Here is a 20,830-nt window from a genome sequence, read left to right on the forward strand (position 1 = left end):
AACCCGAATTCCCGCTTTAAATAGCGGTAATATTGGCTTTCTTTCTGGTGCTAACCTTAACAATTGCACTATTTACGTTTTTGTTGGACCAAAACAGAACACTGACAACTGACGTTGTGTCTGACATAGTTTGACATGTTGCAGGCCATGGTCTTGTCAAAGGCCAAGGGCGAATATCGTCACGTTCTGTTGTGACGTCACTTGAATTGTTCGATGACGCAATTGCATTCGGGCAGTCAACCCCCTCAGAAGTTGGTTTTGAGTAAACTTACAGTCAAATTCCTTCATTGTTTCCTTTTTCTTTTCAACACAAATTCCATGTATTTTAGCAATTATAACGATAATGCTATTTTTGAGGGCATTATCATTTGCAGAAGCCCTTGGTCTTTTTCAACTGTTTTTCAGTTAATGGAAGACCTAGGGCTTCTGCAAATGATAATGCCCTCAAAATTAGCATTACCCATATATTGAAAGACATTGAAACATCATACTTGTTGTTACCCTGCCTTCGGCATTTAGAATATAAAACAGGGTCCGTTCTCCTAGGATTCAGTATAATGTGTTGAGCGGGATATTCATGTTAAACTGAGGCCTGATATCTCATCGGGCTCAGTACGATTATAAAATCATCACAAGACCGAACAAGTACATTCAACAACACACACACGTGCAATCAAGTCGCAATTTAAGCGCAGCAATCTTCAACGCGATGCTGAAACCCAATTCACGAAGAAATGGTACGCCTGTTAACACCCTCTTAGATATTTACATAGTTTCGTCCTAACCAGGACCAGAACAGTCGTTCTACAATTGGCCGCTTCACAAGTTTGATCTGTTTGTCAACGGGTAGTGTTAACAATGTGCTTTCCAATGACCAAGCAGGGTGAGGGCGTTTGAACGGTTCACATAGCTGGGCTAACACGACAGCGATACGTTGGTCTACTTACGACCTTGAGACCATTGTAGCTGTAATATCTGTTACTGAGTGACTGAGTGAGTGAGTTTAGTTTCACGCCGCACTCAGCATTATTCAAGCTATATGGCGGCGGTCTGTAAATAATCGAGTCTGGACCAGACAATCCAGTGATCATCTGTTACTGCAATAAGGCCTGTTAGTCTCGCGAGGCGCTCCTTCCGGTACTAAGCAGGTTCCCGGTTCCCTTTGCCCGGCTTACCTTCGGTACCAGATTTCCGGTGACAAGCGTATATTCAAGAACCTGTTTTGGTTCCAAATTGCTCGACCGCCAAATATGACTTTACTAGACCGGACAAAGTGTACAACCATGCTTGGTTGTCACAGCTGTTGACAGTCGTAATAGTTGGCTAATTTGGGGATGGTTAGATCGGAAGTTTGTTATTCCTGCAAGAATTATCTGTTCCTTGCTGTCAACTAACAACCACGAGACCGTTCGGAAAGGTGTGAAACGTTGTTTAACACCAGAAATACTAAGGTCTCGCAAAGTGTCCTTACCTACGAGCTGGGCGAGCTGGCTACGGCGCCAGGCTAGTAATCCAGCGAGCATGAGGTGATGGGATTGGGCCCACCCGTGACCGGGTGTAAACACCTTGGAGTCCACTTTGCGTGCAGACTCTCTCAGTGTTGTCACAACCCCTAGTGTACAGTACACAACCCTGTGCACTTAAAAGAACCCACGAATTCGTTGGTATATGATCATATGTTGGCCACATGAATACGTGCAAACACCTAGTTGCGGGTACAGCAACATGCAGTAAAACTTGGACAAAGTACTGTGACTATGTGTCCCAGTCCACCCAGCTGTGAATGGGTACTTCGCTAGGATGGGAAAGCCACATTATCTCGGTGCGCCTAGTGGCTGCAAGAGTTGTATGGAGTTGAGATTGATAATACATTGTGCCGTTTGAGACTGACAATGCTCGAGGGAAAAAACCAAGCGCCTTTGAGCAGGTGATCTGGATATTGGCGCTTATTAAATACATATAAATAAATAAATAAATACAAATGATCGACCAACGACGTCCCTTTGCGGGTATGTGCAGGTAAGCACGATCCTGCGCAGTCAATTAACATGCAGAGGGTCCCGAAGTGACACAGGCCAAGTGACACAGAGGCTCGTCGTTGTGTTGTTATTATTGGCAGAACCCAACAGTAGCAGTGTTGAATCACTGTTGACACGTCATCAACTACCCTCACCTTACTTGCATGGTCCATGGCAGGTTTACAAGACACGATAAATCGAATTGTCCGTTGACACTTTCATATTGATCTGGTCTACATTTAGCACATGTCGAACCCGTGATTTCGTCATGTTCAGTCAAATAGCGTGACCTATATCTGGCGTTGTGTGTGCAACGATCGTATGACTTATGAGTGTCTGGGCTGATTTAGTGAAATGGAGAGATACTACACAGCGTCCTGTTGTGAATGTGTGTCCAGTTTGTAAATAACACCCAACCTACATGAACACATGTACTGTATACTGTAGGGTTATAAAGGGCGGGGGCTGTAGGGGTAGCCTGGTCGTAAAAGCATTCGCTCGTCACGCCGAAGGCTCGGGCTCGATTCCCCAGATGGGTACAATGTGTGTGTAGCCCATTTCTGGTGTCCCCGTCTTGATATTGCTGGAATATTACTAAAAGCGGCGTAAAACCATACTCACCCACTCACATAGAGACGTAAAACTAAACTCACTCACTCACTATAACGGGCATGTTAAACAGTTTACACACAGGGCATTACATACAACGAAGAGGGTGACCTCAAAAAGCCCATGATAAAGACATGCCTGCTCTCAAATATTCATTTTGTTTTATGTCTGAATTACTTCTCTGAAATGGGACCAATTCCTCGAATGTTTTTTCATTTAAAATTGGAAACATAAACAAACAAATACCAAACTGAATATAAGAATAGTCTAAATGGAAAAGGCGCTGTGAACTCTAACATATTTGTATAGAATGAGTGAACATTTCTTTCTCTTCACTTTTCAGTTTGTTGTGTTCCAAAATGTCAGAAATGTGAAAAAAGAACTCCAAGATAGAGAAGAGATTTAGTTTCTGTTAGTGGCGATGATTATAACCAAATATTTTAAGTAATGAGCTTAGTTTATGGTAATATTGAGAGGTCGTGATGTCCCTAGTATGGTGATCTACCTTCCGTTATTGCCGATCTATAGCCAGTTTTTATATTGTATTGTCCAAATAGTGGTATTCGTTTTAAATTTCCACACTAGTTTTAGTTGGAATTGTGATATTCTAGTTGTTTTACTGTCCTTTGCAGACAGGTTTTTATAATATACACATATAACATTTCAATGTCAAATATGTTCTCGTCACGATATGGCTGAAATATTGCCGATGTGACGTTAATTCTTAACTCACTCACTCACTCACTCAGAGGTCGTGATGATATTGATAACAGTAACATTAACATAAAACACAGGATGTAACTGAAATGATAAGTCAATTTTACTATTTACAATTGGCACAAGATTATCAGTATCTGAATAACAATACGAAAACAACATGTTTCAATATGCAATGTAACGGGTTAAACAACTTAAAATCAGCTTTACACAAACATATATAGTAGAGGTGCCATACACAGCCACTTACATTTCAATATGTTTTTCCGTTGGATCTAATTGTCCATAAATGACACGCTCACAACACGTGGACAACTGGTATCATCACTATTTCACAGTGATTCATAAATACATGCTATCACATGGTGACTATCACTGAATTGCCTGGTGCAACCTCGATTGATTACAAACAACATTGTACAGCTGTAATATTGCCGAAATAAATGTATATGCATGATAAAGACAGAATTGTACAGTCGACCCTACTTTTAGTAGATATTTCTTATGGATATGGAAAGGGATTTGTCGCTTCTATTCACTTAGATTTATTTTAAGTTTATGGTAATATTCACAGACACGTCCTCCTATTGATAACACCTTTTCATAAACACTTACTTAAGATGCACTTGGGATTAACTGAAACGGTATTCAGATTACTATTGCCATACGCCACAAGAATTTGCATAACATCCATATGTCACTTTGGAAACCAATCAAACACAACAAAGCATATAACCTCACAGGCGAAAGAAACGTCACCTCGCTTTTTTTACATGTCACAAAACAATAAACTCAGATTTTGGAAGTTAACAATCATATTTGGAAAATTAATGGATCTACAACATTCTGAATGATGAAAGTGTGAACTACAGATATGAATAATCAGTTAGTGAGGTGAGGTGAGGTGAAATTGGGTTTTAACGTCGTGCATGAGAATATTTCGCTCATATGACGACGTGCATGCGTGTGAATGTGTATGTGCGGCTACTTGTACTAGCCCAGACTTAATCTGGTTTAATAGTGCTAGCCCACTGAGATACCATGCGGTAGTGAAGCATGAGTACCCCACTCAGACACATTATACTGACTCCGAGCCGACCAGTCCTTGGTGTACCCAGTAATGCCGATCGCCAGACAGGGGCCAACAAGTACCATATTTTAACGTCTTTTTGGTATGACGCGGTCTGGGATCGAACCCGCGACCTTCCCCTCTCCGGGCGGACGCTCTAACCACTACACCACGGAGGCGGTCAGTAAAATGTGTTTCAGCGGGATATTCAAGATAAACCGAAGCATGGTATCTCAGCGGGCTCAGTACTATCATAACATCGAATAAATACATTCAGCCACACAAACGCGTGCAATCAAGTAGCGATATAAGTGCAACAAACGTCAACACGATGTTAAACTCGTTTCACGACGAGTGTGCACACCCGTTGACACCCTCTTATATATTTACTTTACCGGTACAGACCCTCTGTGGCTAAGGGATCCTTAACAGAACCCGATAGGATAGCCCGCCTCCAATCGGCCGTTTCACAAACAGGTAAATTCAGCTTGTAAACAGGTAAAGTTAACAGCACTAGTGTTTGTTTTTGCTTGGCAATATGTTGTTATAAAGTGACCAAGCAGTTGAAGGCGTTTGAACGGTTCACATAGCTAGTTTTTCAATGTAGGCCAACGCGATAGCCGTACGCTGGTCCACTTACGACTGTGAGACCCCTGTAGCAGGGTTGAAATGTCACCAACTAACAACCCTTCCCTTGCTTGTATTCATGCGTACAGCAAGCCAATTTTTTCGTGTAACCCCGATAGTTTCAAAGCTTTATATTTAGATAGTATTGAGAGCGTGTCCAACTATTTTAGGAACAATCATGTGTATGCCCAGGCTTTCTTTAAAGGTAGTTACATCCCTGGCATTTAATATAAAAGGTCCACATGCCACGATGCATCGATTTCCTTCCTAACCGTGAACATACATCCTGTGTAAATTTATGGAAAACTGCGCATTTACCACACGTATACAGCTGACATTGCTATTTGTATTCACTAAATCCCTGAACCGCTTGCTCTCTCTTACCCGCGATTTCGTCATGTCACGTCAATAAGCGTGACCTATATCTGCCGTTGTTCGTACAGAGATCACATATGTTGGGCGAGCGTCTGGCATAGATGTTTCCACTTTGAAACAAGACCCAACCTCCTACAATTATGGGACCGTCCTTGATTTATGGGTCACTAGTATGCTGATCTACTCTTCAGTTGTTGGCGATCTATAGCCCAATTTTATTTTGTATTGTCCTAATAATCATATATTTTTTAAGTTAAATGCCAGTTTTAATACCCAAATGGTGATATTCTAGATGTTGAACTGTCACTCACTCATGATTTATGGCGAGGTGAGTGTGTGTGTGCGTGTGTGTGAGTGTTGATTTTACGAGGAAGTATGTACAATGTGAATAACTGCCGCCCCCAAGTTGTTTCTTGACAAAGCAAGCCCCCGACAAAGTTCCCCTACATGTGTACAAATTGATATAATAATGGTGAAGATTATGAAAGTATCTAATTTGCTTAAGTGAGCTTTAAACAGCTTTAGGTCAAGTATATGATAACATTCACAGGTCCTGATAATACTGATAATAGCACACATGCACGTACTTGATTAAGGATTGGGTTGGTTGGTTTGCCTTTTAACGCCGCACTCAGCAATGTTCCAGCTGTAAAACGGCGGTCTGTAAGTAATCTAGTCTGGACCAGACAAACTAGTGGTCAACAGTATGAGCATCCATCTACGCAATTGGGATACAATGGCATGTGTTAGTCGCCTCTTAGGTTACTGAAGATCAATTCTAACCCGGATCTTCACAGGGGGGAGACAAGTATGGGTTAGGTTACGAAAGATCAGTTACAACTCGGATCTTCACGGGTATGGGTACTTTGGGATAGTGGTGGATGAGTGTGATTGTTAATTGAGTTCACTCCTTCGTTGTTTCTCGGGTATCAGCTTTGGGGATAATAAGTAGTGACAATACACTAATTGGTGTAAGGGACCGTTCATTATTTATGGCTAGGGTGTGATGATGAATATTTAGGGGGGGGGGGCACCCATTTTGTTCTGGGTAGGTGGCGCGGTGTCAGCAGATGTGTACATACATATATTTAAAAATTATGCTTAGCAATTATGGGAAGGGAGGGGTTTGTCATTGAGTTTGTACATGTCACGCAGGGGGGTTCACTTAATTACTTTGTTCATTTTAGGGGGGTTGCCATTCACATTGTACATGCTGCTCCTTAAATATTATCATCACCACCACAACCCCCACCCCACACACACAAACACCTCTCCCAAACACACCCCACCGGCCATAAATTATGAACCGTCCCTTACCAGAAACCTTCCAGAGGTATTTTATGCGTGCTTCGACAGATTGCATCGACAAGGGACGCGGAAGCCTGTCGTCGTGTTGTTTGTGTTGCACGTTCGTGCGCATTGACCAGTGACGAATTTAACACTAATTATGTATTTCATTGCAAGAACAGACTTCAATACGTTCATGCTTTTTGACTCGTGAAAAAACATACTTAATTATGCCATACGTAAAGTCTAAATGTCGATGCGAGTCCTTGTGTTGGCAGAAGACACTGGACATGGAGCTACTGGAGAGCGTCCCTTATCTGGACCAGCTACTGGACTTTCTCAAGGGGAAGGAGGAATGGTTACCTAGGAGTCTCACCGGTCGGGCTGTTCTAGTGGGAACAATTGCCGGAGTAACCATTTATCTGATCAGCAAGAAGAGGTACAATCTACCCCCTGGACCCCGAGGATGGCCATTACTTGGGAACCTCCTAGGTTGGTTGGTATATTTGATGTTTACCGTATTATTCTGGCTTAATGATGGCTTTGTGTAAATTATCTAGTCTGGACCAGGGAAACCAGTGATTGACAATCAAGGCACTTTGGAAAAGATGACAGGTGTCAATCAAGTCAGCCAGCCTCATAAGCATATCCCGTTAGTCGCGTCTTTCGACAAGCATCGGTTGCATATGGGGGCGTCATGCGAGTGTATATTTCGTAACGTTTTGAGTGAGTGAGTGAGTTAGGTAAGATTTAGAATCACATCGGCAATATTGCAGCCATATCGTGACTATAACAATATATACTTTAACAATAAAGAAAAGTTATTTTGTAAAATCTGTCAACAAAGGACAGTAAAACAACTAGACTGTCACAGATGTGTTGTGTTTGTGTTTATTTCGGTACTTAATAAGGCCATATGCCTATAGTATATTACAATACAAAATATACAATCAGACATAGTATAAAAATATAAATAGAATTGTAAAAGCTCATCCAGCTAGATTGCAGACTCATTTTGAAATTATGTTAAATCTGTACATGGAGGCATGATAAATGAACATAGCTAAATCTTGCAGAACTTTACCATTTGTATTTGATAACAATAAATGAAATTTAGTTAAATTTGGGTATGTAAAGTAATAGGGTTGCAGGTATCTTTCTCTCAGTTGTAAGTAAACAGGACATACAAGCAGAAAATGATATTCATCTTCAACTGAACTTAAGTTACAAACATTACAAATGTTTTGGTCCCGACTAATGTTTTAATAACGTCCCGTTTCAATAAAAATATCATGGGAGGAACATCTTAAACGTGAAAGAGCAGATCGGAACTTTTTAACGGTAATCCTATAAAGGTAATCTTCCTGAATTATTTGTGATTTAAATAGTTTGTAATAAAAACACTTATTTGATAAAGCCAGTGAAGCAGTCCATGTCTGTATATACATATATTTTAGACCCGTGAAGATCCGGGTAGAATAGGTCTTCAGCAACCCAGTGAGTTGGTTTAGTTTTATGCCGCACTCAGCAATATTCCAGCTATATGGCGGCGGTCTGTATATAATCGAGTCTGGGCCAGACAATCCAGTGATCAACAGCATGAGCATCTATCTACGCAATTAGGATACGATGACATGTGTCAACCAAGTCAGCGAGCCTGACCACCCGATCCCGTTAGTGGCGTCTTACGACAAGCATGGGTTACTGAACATCAATTCTAACCGGGATCTTCAGGGGTCGGGTGCGTTAAATGTCATTGGTAACAGAAGAAATATCATACAAACATGTGAGTGTTCTGGAATATGATGCTAACACTAATGTCGTTAGTTTCTAAAAATCAGATGCAAGATGTCATTTTAACTTCAGAGTTCAGGAACAAAACTATCTACGAGAAGTTGACGGAGTGGAAGGCTGAGTATGGTCCAGTTGTGAAGTTCAATATGGGTGAGTAAACAGTCAGAAGTCACCAGGGGCGGATCCAGAGAAGGGGTGGGAGTAGTGGTCGGTGAAGGTTGCAAAATCCTGGATCCGCTCCTAGTCACGGATATTCATTCAGAAGCTGTAATTTTCTCCTCTTTTCCAATGTAAAATATATCTAATTCAGTACCACGTATACCCTTTACTCATTCGCTACACCAGCATAGTGTTCAGATCGGTTGGAACAACCAGTGCCCTCTTTGGACACTTGTGAGCAAGAGAAAGTGGTCAAAGTCACTGAGTGAGTGAGTTGCGTTTTACGCCGATTTTAGCAATATTCCAGCAATATCACGGCGGGGGACACCAGAAATGGGCATCACACATTGTACCCATGTGGGGAATCGAGCCCGGGTCTTCATTGTAACGAGCGAACGCTATAACCACTAGGCTACCCCACCGCCCCAAGCGATCAAAGGGACAGAAATGGTGAAGTCTTCAACATGGTCGTGAATAGAATAGAGATACCTTATGTATTTTACACTGGTTGTAATATATTGAGCAAACTTTATGGATAACAACTTCTTTTATTTGGTGAGTGCGACGTTTCGATACAGATGATTGTACCGTTGTCAAGCAGGAATCAAGAATCTGTATCGAAATGTCGCACGCACGAAATATAAGAAGTTGTTATCCAGAAAGATTGTTCAATATTGTATTCCCTACTTCTAAAATGCCACTGAAAGTAGCTGTATTATACTGGAGAATTCCAAACAGAATTGCCAAAAGAAGAATTTGGCCACTTACAAAGTAAAATTACATTTGTATAAAATATACTCAGCAGCAAAATAAACGTCGGTACGAATTCAAAACTACATAGGCACTGTAATCAAATCATTACAGAAATTGACATAAATGCAGATCAAAAACATTTTTTGTGTGCAATATCTTGACACATCATTGAATACCTCAGCACAATTTCAAGACTTTACGTGAACGTTTTCAGTCCATTCAGACTCTTGACTTCAGTATCTAGTGTGTCCACCTCGAGCGGCAATAACTGCAGAACCGCGTCTATGCATGGAGTGCACCAATCGATTGATGATTGGCACCTTGAACCACACTCTGGGAAAGGCCTGGCGCAATAAATCGGCTGTGTTCGGCCTTGGTATGACATTATTCAGTCTCCTCTGAATTTCATCCCAAAGATGTTCAATTGGGTTTAAATAAGGACTAAGGGCTGGCCACTGTATAATGTTGAGACCGTTCTGCTGTAGGAAGTCCCGTGTAGCTCTGGCAGTATGGGCCCGGGCGTTATCATGCTGGAAAATGTTGTTCCGGTGTTGATACACCGACTCGCATCTGTGAACAGAACAGTTCTCCATTGCCTGTATCGCCAGTTTTGGTGTTGTAGGGCAAACTGTAGACGTTCATGCCGATGGCGAGGGATGAGGATAGGTCCACGGTAAGGTCTACGGCAATGGAGGTTCCCGCTGTTAAGACGTCGGCGTACTGTATCAGTACTGATTGGTCTTCCGTGTGTTCCCACTGTCTGGCGTGTTGTTTCGGATGCCTACATGAAGGGATTCTGTACATGCTGTTGCACAACATGGCGGTCTTGTCTTCTTGTGGTCACCCTTGGTCTGCCAGTACGGGGGTGATCATTTGTGGTGTTGGTGGCCCGGAAACGTTGCTGCAGCCTGGAAATGGTCCGAACGTTGACCTGGAAGTGATTGGCAACTGCTTGTGCAGTATGGCCAGCTTCAAGTCTTCCTAGCGCTTGGTTCGTCTGAGCTGTCATGAGTCGCGGCATCCTGCTGACGTTGTAATGTGAATGTTTCAATCAGGTTTGGGGGTGCATTTTATAGGGCTCGTCCTTGTGAACAGCACATGCAGCAAAGTTGCATGAAACACATGGGGAACACCGTACCATCTCCGAGATCAGGTTGCGTTTTTAAGACCACTTCCTGGGTTCCATTCTGAGTTTGGGAAGGAATGTCTCTGCTCAGGTAAAGTTGGAGATGTTGTGAAAAATATACAACAAAACATTGAATGAGCTTACAGTTATCCGTTTCTGTGAAGGACAATTCCAAACTGACGTTTCTTTTGCTTCTTAGTATATGTCCAGGGAGACATTCTTCTCTCATTTCCACCAGGAGACTCAGAATATCCTTGACATACGCTATTGCGTGTACACTGATATACATACATCCGTGTTTGGCCATATGGAGTATTCACATTTTCAATAATAATAATAATACGAACCCTCTCTGCTACAAACTATCTTTAATCTCTAAAACATAATAATAATAAGTATAAGTGCATTTATATTGCGCTATTTTCCATCCGTTGCGGTTGCTCAAAGCGCAGGTATCAAGGATAGTACTTGGAGAAGAGATGGGTTGTAAGTTTGGACTTGAAGACAGCTAAAGATGGGGAGGTTTTGATATCAAAAGGAAGACAGTTCCAGAGAGAAGGAGCAGAGAATGACAATGATCTCTGGCCGAAGGATTTGAGATTGATCTTGGGGGTGGTAAATAGAAGTTGATCATTGGATCTCAGGTTTTTGCTTGAAGTATATTTCTGGAGAAGTTCTTTCAGACATCCAAGTACTGTAAAGAGATAGTGTTGCATGTGATGAATCATCTCCTTGGGTCGCAATAGTCGTTTGGGGAAAATTTCTGAAATGCTTCCTTGATCAACTTGTATAGAATATACATATGACAGAATTAATGTATCGAGTGTTAACACACATTCATCTATCAAATGATGGGCGTCATTTGATGGATCAGTTAAATATCTGATGAACGTTATGAAAATAGAATGTTCACGTTACAGGACATATGACAATGATCGGACTGAACAATATCGACGTCGTGATGGAGGCGCTGGTTAAAAGACAGGCTGATTTTGCAGGGCGGCCCGAGTCATATACCGGTAAATATGAGACGATTGATAGCATCTCTATTTCATCCAAAATTATATCATTAGACTTGGGTTTCGTTTATTTTGAGCTGTCAAATAATCGTTTTACAACCTGTTTTAATAAGATACACATCTTGTAGTGATCAAGATTTTGGCTTGATGACGTACAGTCTCCACGTCTACTGCTCCTAGCTGGACAAGAACATATATATCATACAAAAAGTGAGTGAGTGAGTTTAGTTTAGCTATATAGCGGCGGTCTGTAAATAATGGAGTCTGGACCAGACAGTCCAGTGATCAACAGCATGAGCATCCATCTACGCTATTGGGATACGATGACAACCAACTTTGCGTCAACCAAGTCAGCGAGCCTAACCACCCGATCCCGTTAGTCGCTTCTTACGACAAGCATCAGTTGCTGAAGACAGTTCTTACTGGGCTCTTTACGGGCTTCATGCAAAAAGACACGTGGTTGCTTTTTCTCCTTTGTATGCTCATAATTTTTCATTTCTTCATTTAAAATAATACATTGATGCCTAAAGTGCAGCCATAGTTACGGGTGACGAGGTCCAAAAGTATTCTGTTTAACGATATTCTCTTTTACTAAATGTCAGTATATCTCCAACGTAAATAGTAGTAGACGTACATACATGTATGAGGGCCTTTCAAAAATACCGTGTCGGGACAAAATAGTAAATGCATTATTTTATGCACGCTTAAGTGTATATTGTATTTTTCCCAAGCGAACCTCTTTAGTGATGGAGGGAAGAATATCGTCTTCGGTGACTACAGCCCTACTTGGAAACTACACAGGAAGTTGGCAACAAAGGCATTGAAGTGAGCTGCTTTATATAAAATATATTGTCATATAAGATAACAGTTTACTGGTATAGAAGGAAGACAATCTCTGACTCACGGTTTGAGTAAGATACGACATTGCAATTGGTGATAACAGTACGAGGCTGTTGGAGTGAGTGAGTTTAGTCTTACGCCCCACTCAGCAATATTCCAGCTATATGGCGACGGTCACGTTAGCCGCCTCTTTCGACAAGCATGGGTTACTGAAGATCAATATTCTAAACCGGACCTTCACGGGTACGGGGCTGTTGGATAGCTAAGGGGGCTTACCAGCCAATACCCATTACTTTACTAGTATATTTCTTACAATAATTTAAACATGTTTAAATTTCATTAAGAAACCCGATGTAGTCACAATGTGACAAAATACGGGGGGTTAACACGACTCGCCATTTTACGTGTACAAGTTTTAGACAAACCAAAATGGCACCACCCTTCAGTGAAACAAACAAAAACCATCCAAGTAATATAAAAATCAGTTTTCAGCCTTGCTAATCCACTTGCACCGAATCTTAAGGGATGTTCCCAAACTAAAGTTCGCACGAATTTCCATCCATGTATGGAAAATTGAAGAAAATGTGTTGCAATACAGTATGACAAGTTGTAAATGTAGTTATTCCTTGTGAACTAATGCCACGACTGCCTCGATCTGTGATGACTCCAGCAATAACATATTGTCCGTGTCATCGCTTTCGGTTCCTCTCCGGCTTATTCAGACACTACATGACTGGTAACCACCTCGACGAGGGGATAGAGCGCTCACTGACCAAAGGCATCGCGATGATAAAGGAGATTAAGGGGCCCTTCAATCCTCATCACGCTGTCTCCCTCATTGTGTTCAACATCATCAACAATATCTGCTTCAATTTCACGTGAGTAAACTTTGTCCAGCGTTCAATATCGGGATCTATGGCACCTGTGGCCAAAGGTAACCTTAAGAAAACTCAAACATTAAATGGACATACCAATATGGGCCTATCTTGCCACCTTCCTCATGCACTTCCTGATATGGGCTTACCAGTACCAGTACAACCTAATATGGGCTTATCATCCCACGTTCTACACGTACTTCCTAATATAGGCTTATCCTGCCTCGTTCTACATGCACTTCCTAACACTGGCTTCTTATCCAACATGTTATCGGTACTCCCTAGTATGGACTTATCCTGAAACATTATACCGGTACTTCCTAATATGGGCTTATCCTGCAACTTTATACCGGTACTCCCTAGTATGGGTTTATTTGATTTGTTTGAGTGGCATTCTAGAAGTTGGTCGTATAGAGATGACAAGACTTTATGGATAATTAACTTCTATATTTTTACAATAGCGACGTTTTGGTATAGCTTCTTATACCGTTTTCAAGCATGTGGGGGGAATGATGGGGTACACCAGTTTATATACAAGATACATGTACATATGATAATGAGATAACAATAACAAAGGTGGGATAGCGAAGCTTATCCTCCTATAATCATTGATACCAATGACACTATCACTGTGATCTAAACCATAACAGATGCGAGGTCAGTGACAACTACTTCAGAAATATGCTGCATGTTCTGAATATCTTTGTGGAAGACACCGGCAACGGCTTTCTTGAGGACGTAATTCCACCTCTCCGTCTCTATCACACCAAGAAGCTTAGAACTATCCTGAAAGAATTGGGTATATTCTTTGCTTCACTGAATGGAGAAATTGACAAACATCGACGGACCATACGTAAAGGTACATACAGGTTTTTTTCCACTTCGCTAAAGGTTAATCGCTTTTTACCTTCATTGTTACACTATGATCTTCATTTTAGATTTAAATCATGATAACAATAAATTGAGCTGACTCAAAAGAGCTAAGGATGTTGAAAATATTAGCTTTCGTGAAAGAGCTGAGGAAATTGGACATCATCTCAACGTCGGCGAGTATTTTGTAGACGGTTCTGACGGTATAGTGATAAATGTCAAGCAAGCGAAGCGTTTTATTATCTGAACGACCGCTGGACCGAGTTAACGTGCAGAGAAGCTCAAGACCGCTCAAAACCGGTCTTTTCCCGCTGATAAACGTCAATATGCGATTTCTCGTCAAAATGTAAGACTGTCCAACTACGCTTTTGTAATACCCGGCTCTGGCACAGTGTCATAATGGCGTTGCTTGGTCCTTTAATTATCGTCTCCGCCATGCTTGTGGTTTTGACACAACGGTCCACTCATGTCACAACCTACAATACGTGCAGGGCATTTTGGAAAATGATAGCCCCAAATACAGACTTAGATGTATCCGAGCCAAGGAACCTGATCTTGTCCTGATAAAGCGACTGAAATAAGTTTTATCATTGAGTCCATTTTTTCAGAAGTGTGATTGATGAGAATGAGAAAAAGACAAGGCAAATGTACACACCTTGCCTCTGAAATGTCTTGCTTGGATCTCAAGTATACTGTTGTCAGACCCCGTTTTGTTCCTGGTGTCCATAGTCTGATCTCATAAAACATTTCAGGAGAACACGGGACCTCTACAGGAGCACAGCTATTTTGACACACTGGCTAGTGATGCAGTGTTGTTGTTGTTTTTGTTTTGTTTTGTTTTGTTTTGTTTTGTTTTGTTTTGTTTTGTTTTGTTTTGTTTTGTTTTGTTTTGTTTTGTTGTGTTGTGTTGTGTGTGTTGTGTGTGTGTGTGTGTGTGTGTGTGTGTGTGTGTGTGTGTCCATTCTCTCCAGAAGGTTCTTCATCATGGTTGGCAAAGCAAGGTTTTCTCGGAGAAGCCTCATTTGCTGCCTGAACTGTGTGTAAATGGGGCAAGGGTACCTGGAATGCTGATGAGATCCATCAGCCTGATCAGCACCCTCTTTGCTGTATTCATTTATTTAAAGTAGGGGTGGGCGATAATATCGGTTAACCGGTATATTGCAATTTGAACTTCACAATAAGATATATAGCGGTACACTTTTCGCGAACCGTTTACCCGATACGATCGGCAATTTCCGTGACCATGATCGGTAATTTTCGTGATGTAGTAAAAAGTACTAATAACATTTGTGTTTCCTTTGTATTATTACACATTAATAGTTTTGAGAATGTTTATTGGTCAGAACTTTAGAGCGATGTCTTCAATTTGGAAACATATTGATCTCTTGTATAATCACATCTGTGTCATGACAGTGGTCAGTGGCATTGTTTCAAAAGAGAGGAAGCAATAATTTCATTAGCTTATACCATCTGTTAGACTTTCGCAGTATATTGCAATACATATTGCAATACGCCAACACATATCACAATATATCACAATGCGAAAATTATCGCAATACCTAACACTAATTTCAATCTGTAAAATAGTAGCAACAAATATTCATTTCTATAGGTTCTGAATGTGGTATACATCCATAAATGCCTACGAAAAGATTCAAGAGTTTCAGAAACTGAGTATGACAGATATTGTAGAAGTAGGGCTTTGACAGAAAAATATCACATCTCATTACGTTTTGTTCACTCATACTGACAAGTGGAATTTGTACACAGATTGCAGATTATGATCTGGTTTCTGCACTTGAAGGAGCTATTTGAGAAACAGGAAAGATTCTCTCTTATTCCATATATTACGATCTTTGTTAAGCATAATAACATAGATGTTCTCATGGCAATAAGAGAAGCATTAATGTGCTTCTCTCTATCAATCGTTTTGTTCCTTACGTTGTCCAAACAGATAACATCCGTGATTTCTGTGATGCCATGTTGCTGGCTCAAGAAGAAGCCTATCAGGAGGAAGGCCCGGATGTGATGTCACAAATGACTGACGCCCATATCACTCAAACTCTGTCTGATATATTTGCCGGTACATATTTGAACTTACCTTTTGTGTACGTTTTCGTCGATCCAATGTCTCTCTTCCTGTAAGTGTTAACGTTTAGTTACATTTTTGGACAACTGTTTTGTATCAAATAGGAAACATGTTTTGCCACACAGGCCCCAGGTGGAATGGTTAATGCGTAGATTCTATGATCTAAATTGTTCATACAGCCATTTAACATTCAATTTTGATTTTGTGTTTGCGATAGGATATCGTTTGTCTCTCTTCTATTTTGTACTGAAACATTCAAGTCCTTTAATAATACGTGTGAAGTGATCGTTCTGCATGTCCAAATTACACTGATCATTGTGCATGTGCAGCTGGGATGGACACCTCTCGCTTCACCCTGCTGTGGACCCTACTTGCCCTGGCAGAACATCCAGACATTCAAAACAAGCTTCACTCTGAGATCGACGACGCACTGGGTACGTTTGATCCCATTACATAGAGATATGATGATAATTATGGGATGATGATGATACAGCGATAATTTTATACACTGATCTTATGACATAGAGATATGACGATATGGTATGATGCAGTGATAGGTTTTCCGATTAAGGCGTTAAGTTTACCGTGACAGCAGCAATGTTTATTGAATCGGCGAAGTTACGGTAACGGCCGAGAGAGTAAATAATGGCACCCATACTCTGTTGCTCTGTTGAACGTCGAAACTCCTAACTTAATCGTGGTGACTGATACGTTTTCTAGGTAGTTTGGTTCATGGTCAGTGACCCATTTATCCATCAATACCTGAGAACTCGTGGGATGGGATGTTACGAATACCTTTTATGCTTACCACTGGTCAATAAGTGTCTTGACAAAAGGCTAAGGATTTACAATGAACAACGCGGTCTAAAGTAAAGCCGGATAAAGCAACCGTAAAACGATGATAAAGTATTAAGATGATATGATGGTAGGATATTATCCATATTTGTGATATAGTAAAATATGTTATTTTATGATGGTATCATGATAGGATGAATTCCGTTAATACAACACAGACTTATCAAGAATAATTCCACCTGACCTGATATGACCTTCAGATTTTCTCGTACCTAATACAGGCTTACAAATGTGCAGGTGAACGTCAATTCCCCAGTGTATCAGACAGGAGTAGTCTCCCTTACACTGACGCTGTGCTGCACGAGAGTATGAGGCACCACACTGTGGTACCAAGCGGACTTCCCCATAAAGCACTGTGCGATACGAAAGTCGGTAGGTCTCTTTTCAACGATGTCCACGATGTTGGAGATATATAGATATTTTCAATATTGGCCACGGAACAAAATTTTGATGGCTATTCATTTTTGCGTTGGATGGACTTATTTACTAACACGTCAAATTCACATTTCAGAGGCAAAACATGCCAGGGGTTTACACGTCATTTTTCCCTTTTATTGTATTGTTGTAATCTGTTGATGACGGTTTCATCACATTACTTTGGCAAATAACGGACTTACGTCATACGAGGACAGTTCATTTAATATTCTTAGGTTGTGCAGGGATGATGGGTGATTTTGTTGGGTGGTTGTTTAAGGTCGCTCTCAGCAATATTCCAGCTATGTTGCGGCGGTCCGTAATTAAACGAGTCTGGACCAGAAATTCTAGTGATCAACAGCAAAAGCATCGATCTACCAATTGGGACACGGTGACAAGTGTCAACCATGTTGGCGAGCCTGACCACCCGATGTCGTTCGTCGCATCTTGCGACAAGCATGGGTTGCTGAAGACAAATTCTATCCTGGATGTTCACGGGTATGGGTGTTTTGGGATAGTGGTGGATGTGAGTAATTTTTAATTGAGTTCACTCCTTCGTGTGTGTATCATAAATTGGGTAACTGCGACTTTGAGGAAGATATCACTACTTGTTCTTGCCCATCACTGCCTAAAAACTTTTTTCAAATATTAATTTTTCAGGTGGTTATGACATTCCAAAAGGAACAACCTTGGTCATCAACCACTACGCGCTGCATCAGGATCCAGAGCAATGGAGTGACCCGCATATATTCAATCCAGATCGGTTCCTTGACCAGAATGGCAAGATGGCTACCAAACCAGAGAGCTGGCTTCCGTTCTCCGCGGGAAGAAGAGTTTGTCTCGGAGAGAGCGTGGCCAAGCCGGAACTGCATCTTCTGCTGGCTGGAATCATGAGGCATTTCAAAGTGTCCCTCCCACCTGGAGCTAAGGTGAACACAGAGCCACGTGGAGGATCTTTCGCAAACGTACCACAGGATTATGAACTCACCTTTGAATCGAGACTATAGATGACATGCATTAATCCAGTTGTGAGTTGTAGTTTAATGTTCCAGCTTCATGAAATCAGCCTGCAAACAGACAGCCTCAAATCCTAACCAATCCATTCTTAATAGTCCTTGGTATCCTGAGCATTTGATATACAAATCCAACCTGTAAAATATATGATCACTGTTATGTTTGTATTGAGATATATATGGACATTTTTTGACGCCCAAGTATCAAGTGATGTGTGGTCCTGTGCATAGAGCTCAGGTCACAAAACAGTTGAAATTAAGCAACGCTGGGCGCCGAGAGTACTTCGATGGATGACAGCATGTGTTTAACAGCGTTTTTGGCAGCTTGACTCCTGAGAGTTTCTAAGATTTCAGTCCTGACCAACAACGAAGCGCATGTGATACATATGCTCTCACCTTAGGGAAGTGAGGTTATGTATAACATTCTAGCGCCTAAGGTAGCTTGGGGTATCCGGTGTAATAATATCTTAGCGCGTGCTTGCGAGCGTGGATATGTGCGCTTTATAAATATGCACTATTCTTTATTATCAAATGTCTGTCATCTCTATAATTTATTTACATTGTTAACATATGCAAGATAGAACTGACGCAGAATAACATATGACTACGATAATTCGAATGCATATCCGAACCTCTGATGACAAGTCCTACGATGATTTGCGAAATATAGACCGACGTTTTAATGCCATGTTGATCTTCTTTACAACACGAATTCTTGTTTGATTCATGGATAATTGAAGGTGATGGAAATGCTGATAACTTCATACAGAGATTTTCTGTGAACCATTGCTATTTCAATTACTTTGTGTTTTGCTCCCTATGGAATATGCTTCTTCCGCAGACTGATTCCTCTACAGCGGTGGGGTAGCCTAGTCGATAAATCGTTCGCTCGTCACGCCGAGGTCCCGGGTTCGATTCCCTACATGGGTACAATGTGTGAAGCCAATTTCTGGGGCCACCGCCTTGATATAGCTGGAATATTGCTTAAAGCGGCGTAAAACCATACTCACTCACTCTCCAATGGCGATGTTTTGAATGGCCATATACACACAGCAATGAAATCAAACTCACAGTTTTCTGTCAAACTGTATGGTCACTAAAGTTCGAATCTTAACTAAGTTGTAAGGAAAATTCTCATAAGAATGGCAGTTAATCTTCATTGTCGGCATACAGTTTCCAGATTTAGAAACCGGTCTTTTGTAAGACCTTATTTAACATTATCGGTTATTCTGTTTTGATTATTTTTAAAATGCTTGCTTATAGGTATACATGCAAAAAAACAATATACTATTATAGTTACTGTATCAATTCCAAGCAATTTATATGCAAAAGTGAAAACGTTTTTTTACAATGAGTATATTTAACCAGAGATGCATCGTTTTCTTCGTTTTCAGTACTTAACTGTTTTTGTAATGCTTTTTATTTCGATTATTACTTTTGATACAAATATGTAGCAGTTTTGACCATGTGGCCTTATATTCTGAATAAAGACTCTTTAATTGTTGTTTTTTCTGTTTATGGATTGTGGTGTGATCAAAAGTAATAGTTACGAATACAGAATTTGTGATATGCAATCTTTGATGTGAAACTTGGAGTTAAATTTATAGTTGAGGTTTCTCATGGTAATGAAAAGGATATTGACACTTTTAGTGCAGGGAAGCTTAAGGTTTGCCCATGGGGATGCGTATTTCTTGTACGTGTTTTACCCTCAAAATTCAATCCCAGCCCAGCATTTCCCGCATTGTTTTCTCAGTAAACATCAGATAACATTTGCTTTCACTTTTGGGAAATTGTCCTGAACTCCTGAAGATACATATACTCGGCGTCATTAATCAAGGGTCAGGCTATTGGTAACACTATTTCTGCAAAGTTTAACATCTTCGTTTTGGTTTGATATATATACAACTGAATGTTTTACAAACGTTCTTAACATATCAGGCCGTAAAAATGTCATTATTACGTTCTTTAAGGTCCGATACATTCTGTTACAATTTGCACATTTTGTATTGCAATTGTCAATATGGAAATCCACTTAATGCCAATGATTTAAGTTGTTTAAGTCGTTCTGTTAGGTTGGTTGGTTGATTGTAAGGGCGGGTATTGCAGAGAATTTTCATAATGCAATATATTGCGATACGAAAGCATGTATTGCGATATGTATTGCAATATATTGCATGAAGTATTTTTAAACAAAAAACTACTTATAATCGAGTTACTTCTTGATTTATAGAGCAAAAACACAACAAAATCACTAGGCTTGATTAAGCTTTAATAACAACTTATAATCATGATAAAATATTTCCGAGTGTTACGAAGTTTTC

General features: G+C 40.6%; 1 protein-coding gene across 1 annotated transcript; it reads left to right on the plus strand.

Annotated features, from left to right (window-relative positions):
- Positions 1-4,797: 4,797 nt before the first annotated feature.
- LOC124265348 (cytochrome P450 2C31-like) lies at positions 4,798-20,013 on the plus strand. Its single transcript, XM_046700125.1, has 11 exons — positions 4,798-4,890; positions 6,981-7,194; positions 8,569-8,646; positions 11,455-11,553; positions 12,285-12,378; positions 13,116-13,271; positions 13,919-14,127; positions 16,093-16,221; positions 16,557-16,661; positions 17,320-17,454; positions 18,157-20,013. Exons 2-11 carry the CDS (start codon positions 6,993-6,995, stop codon positions 18,501-18,503), a joined length of 1,554 nt encoding a protein of 517 aa, XP_046556081.1. The 5' UTR covers positions 4,798-4,890; positions 6,981-6,992; the 3' UTR covers positions 18,504-20,013.
- The last annotated feature ends 817 nt before the right edge of the window (positions 20,014-20,830 follow it).

This window comes from Haliotis rubra, unplaced genomic scaffold (assembly GCF_003918875.1).
Source record: "Haliotis rubra isolate DU_JTF1 unplaced genomic scaffold, ASM391887v1 Scf973, whole genome shotgun sequence".
NCBI lineage: Eukaryota > Metazoa > Mollusca > Gastropoda > Lepetellida > Haliotidae > Haliotis > Haliotis rubra.

Coding starts and splice junctions, on each gene's coding strand:
- LOC124265348 (XM_046700125.1), top strand. CDS start 6,993: ATGGAGCTACTGGAGAGCGTCCCTTATCTGGACCAGCTACTGGACTTT. Junction 13,272..13,918: donor AATATCTGCTTCAATTTCAC/GTGAGTAAACTT, acceptor AAACCATAACAG/ATGCGAGGTCAGTGACAACT. Junction 14,128..16,092: donor TCGACGGACCATACGTAAAG/GTACATACAGGT, acceptor TTGTCCAAACAG/ATAACATCCGTGATTTCTGT.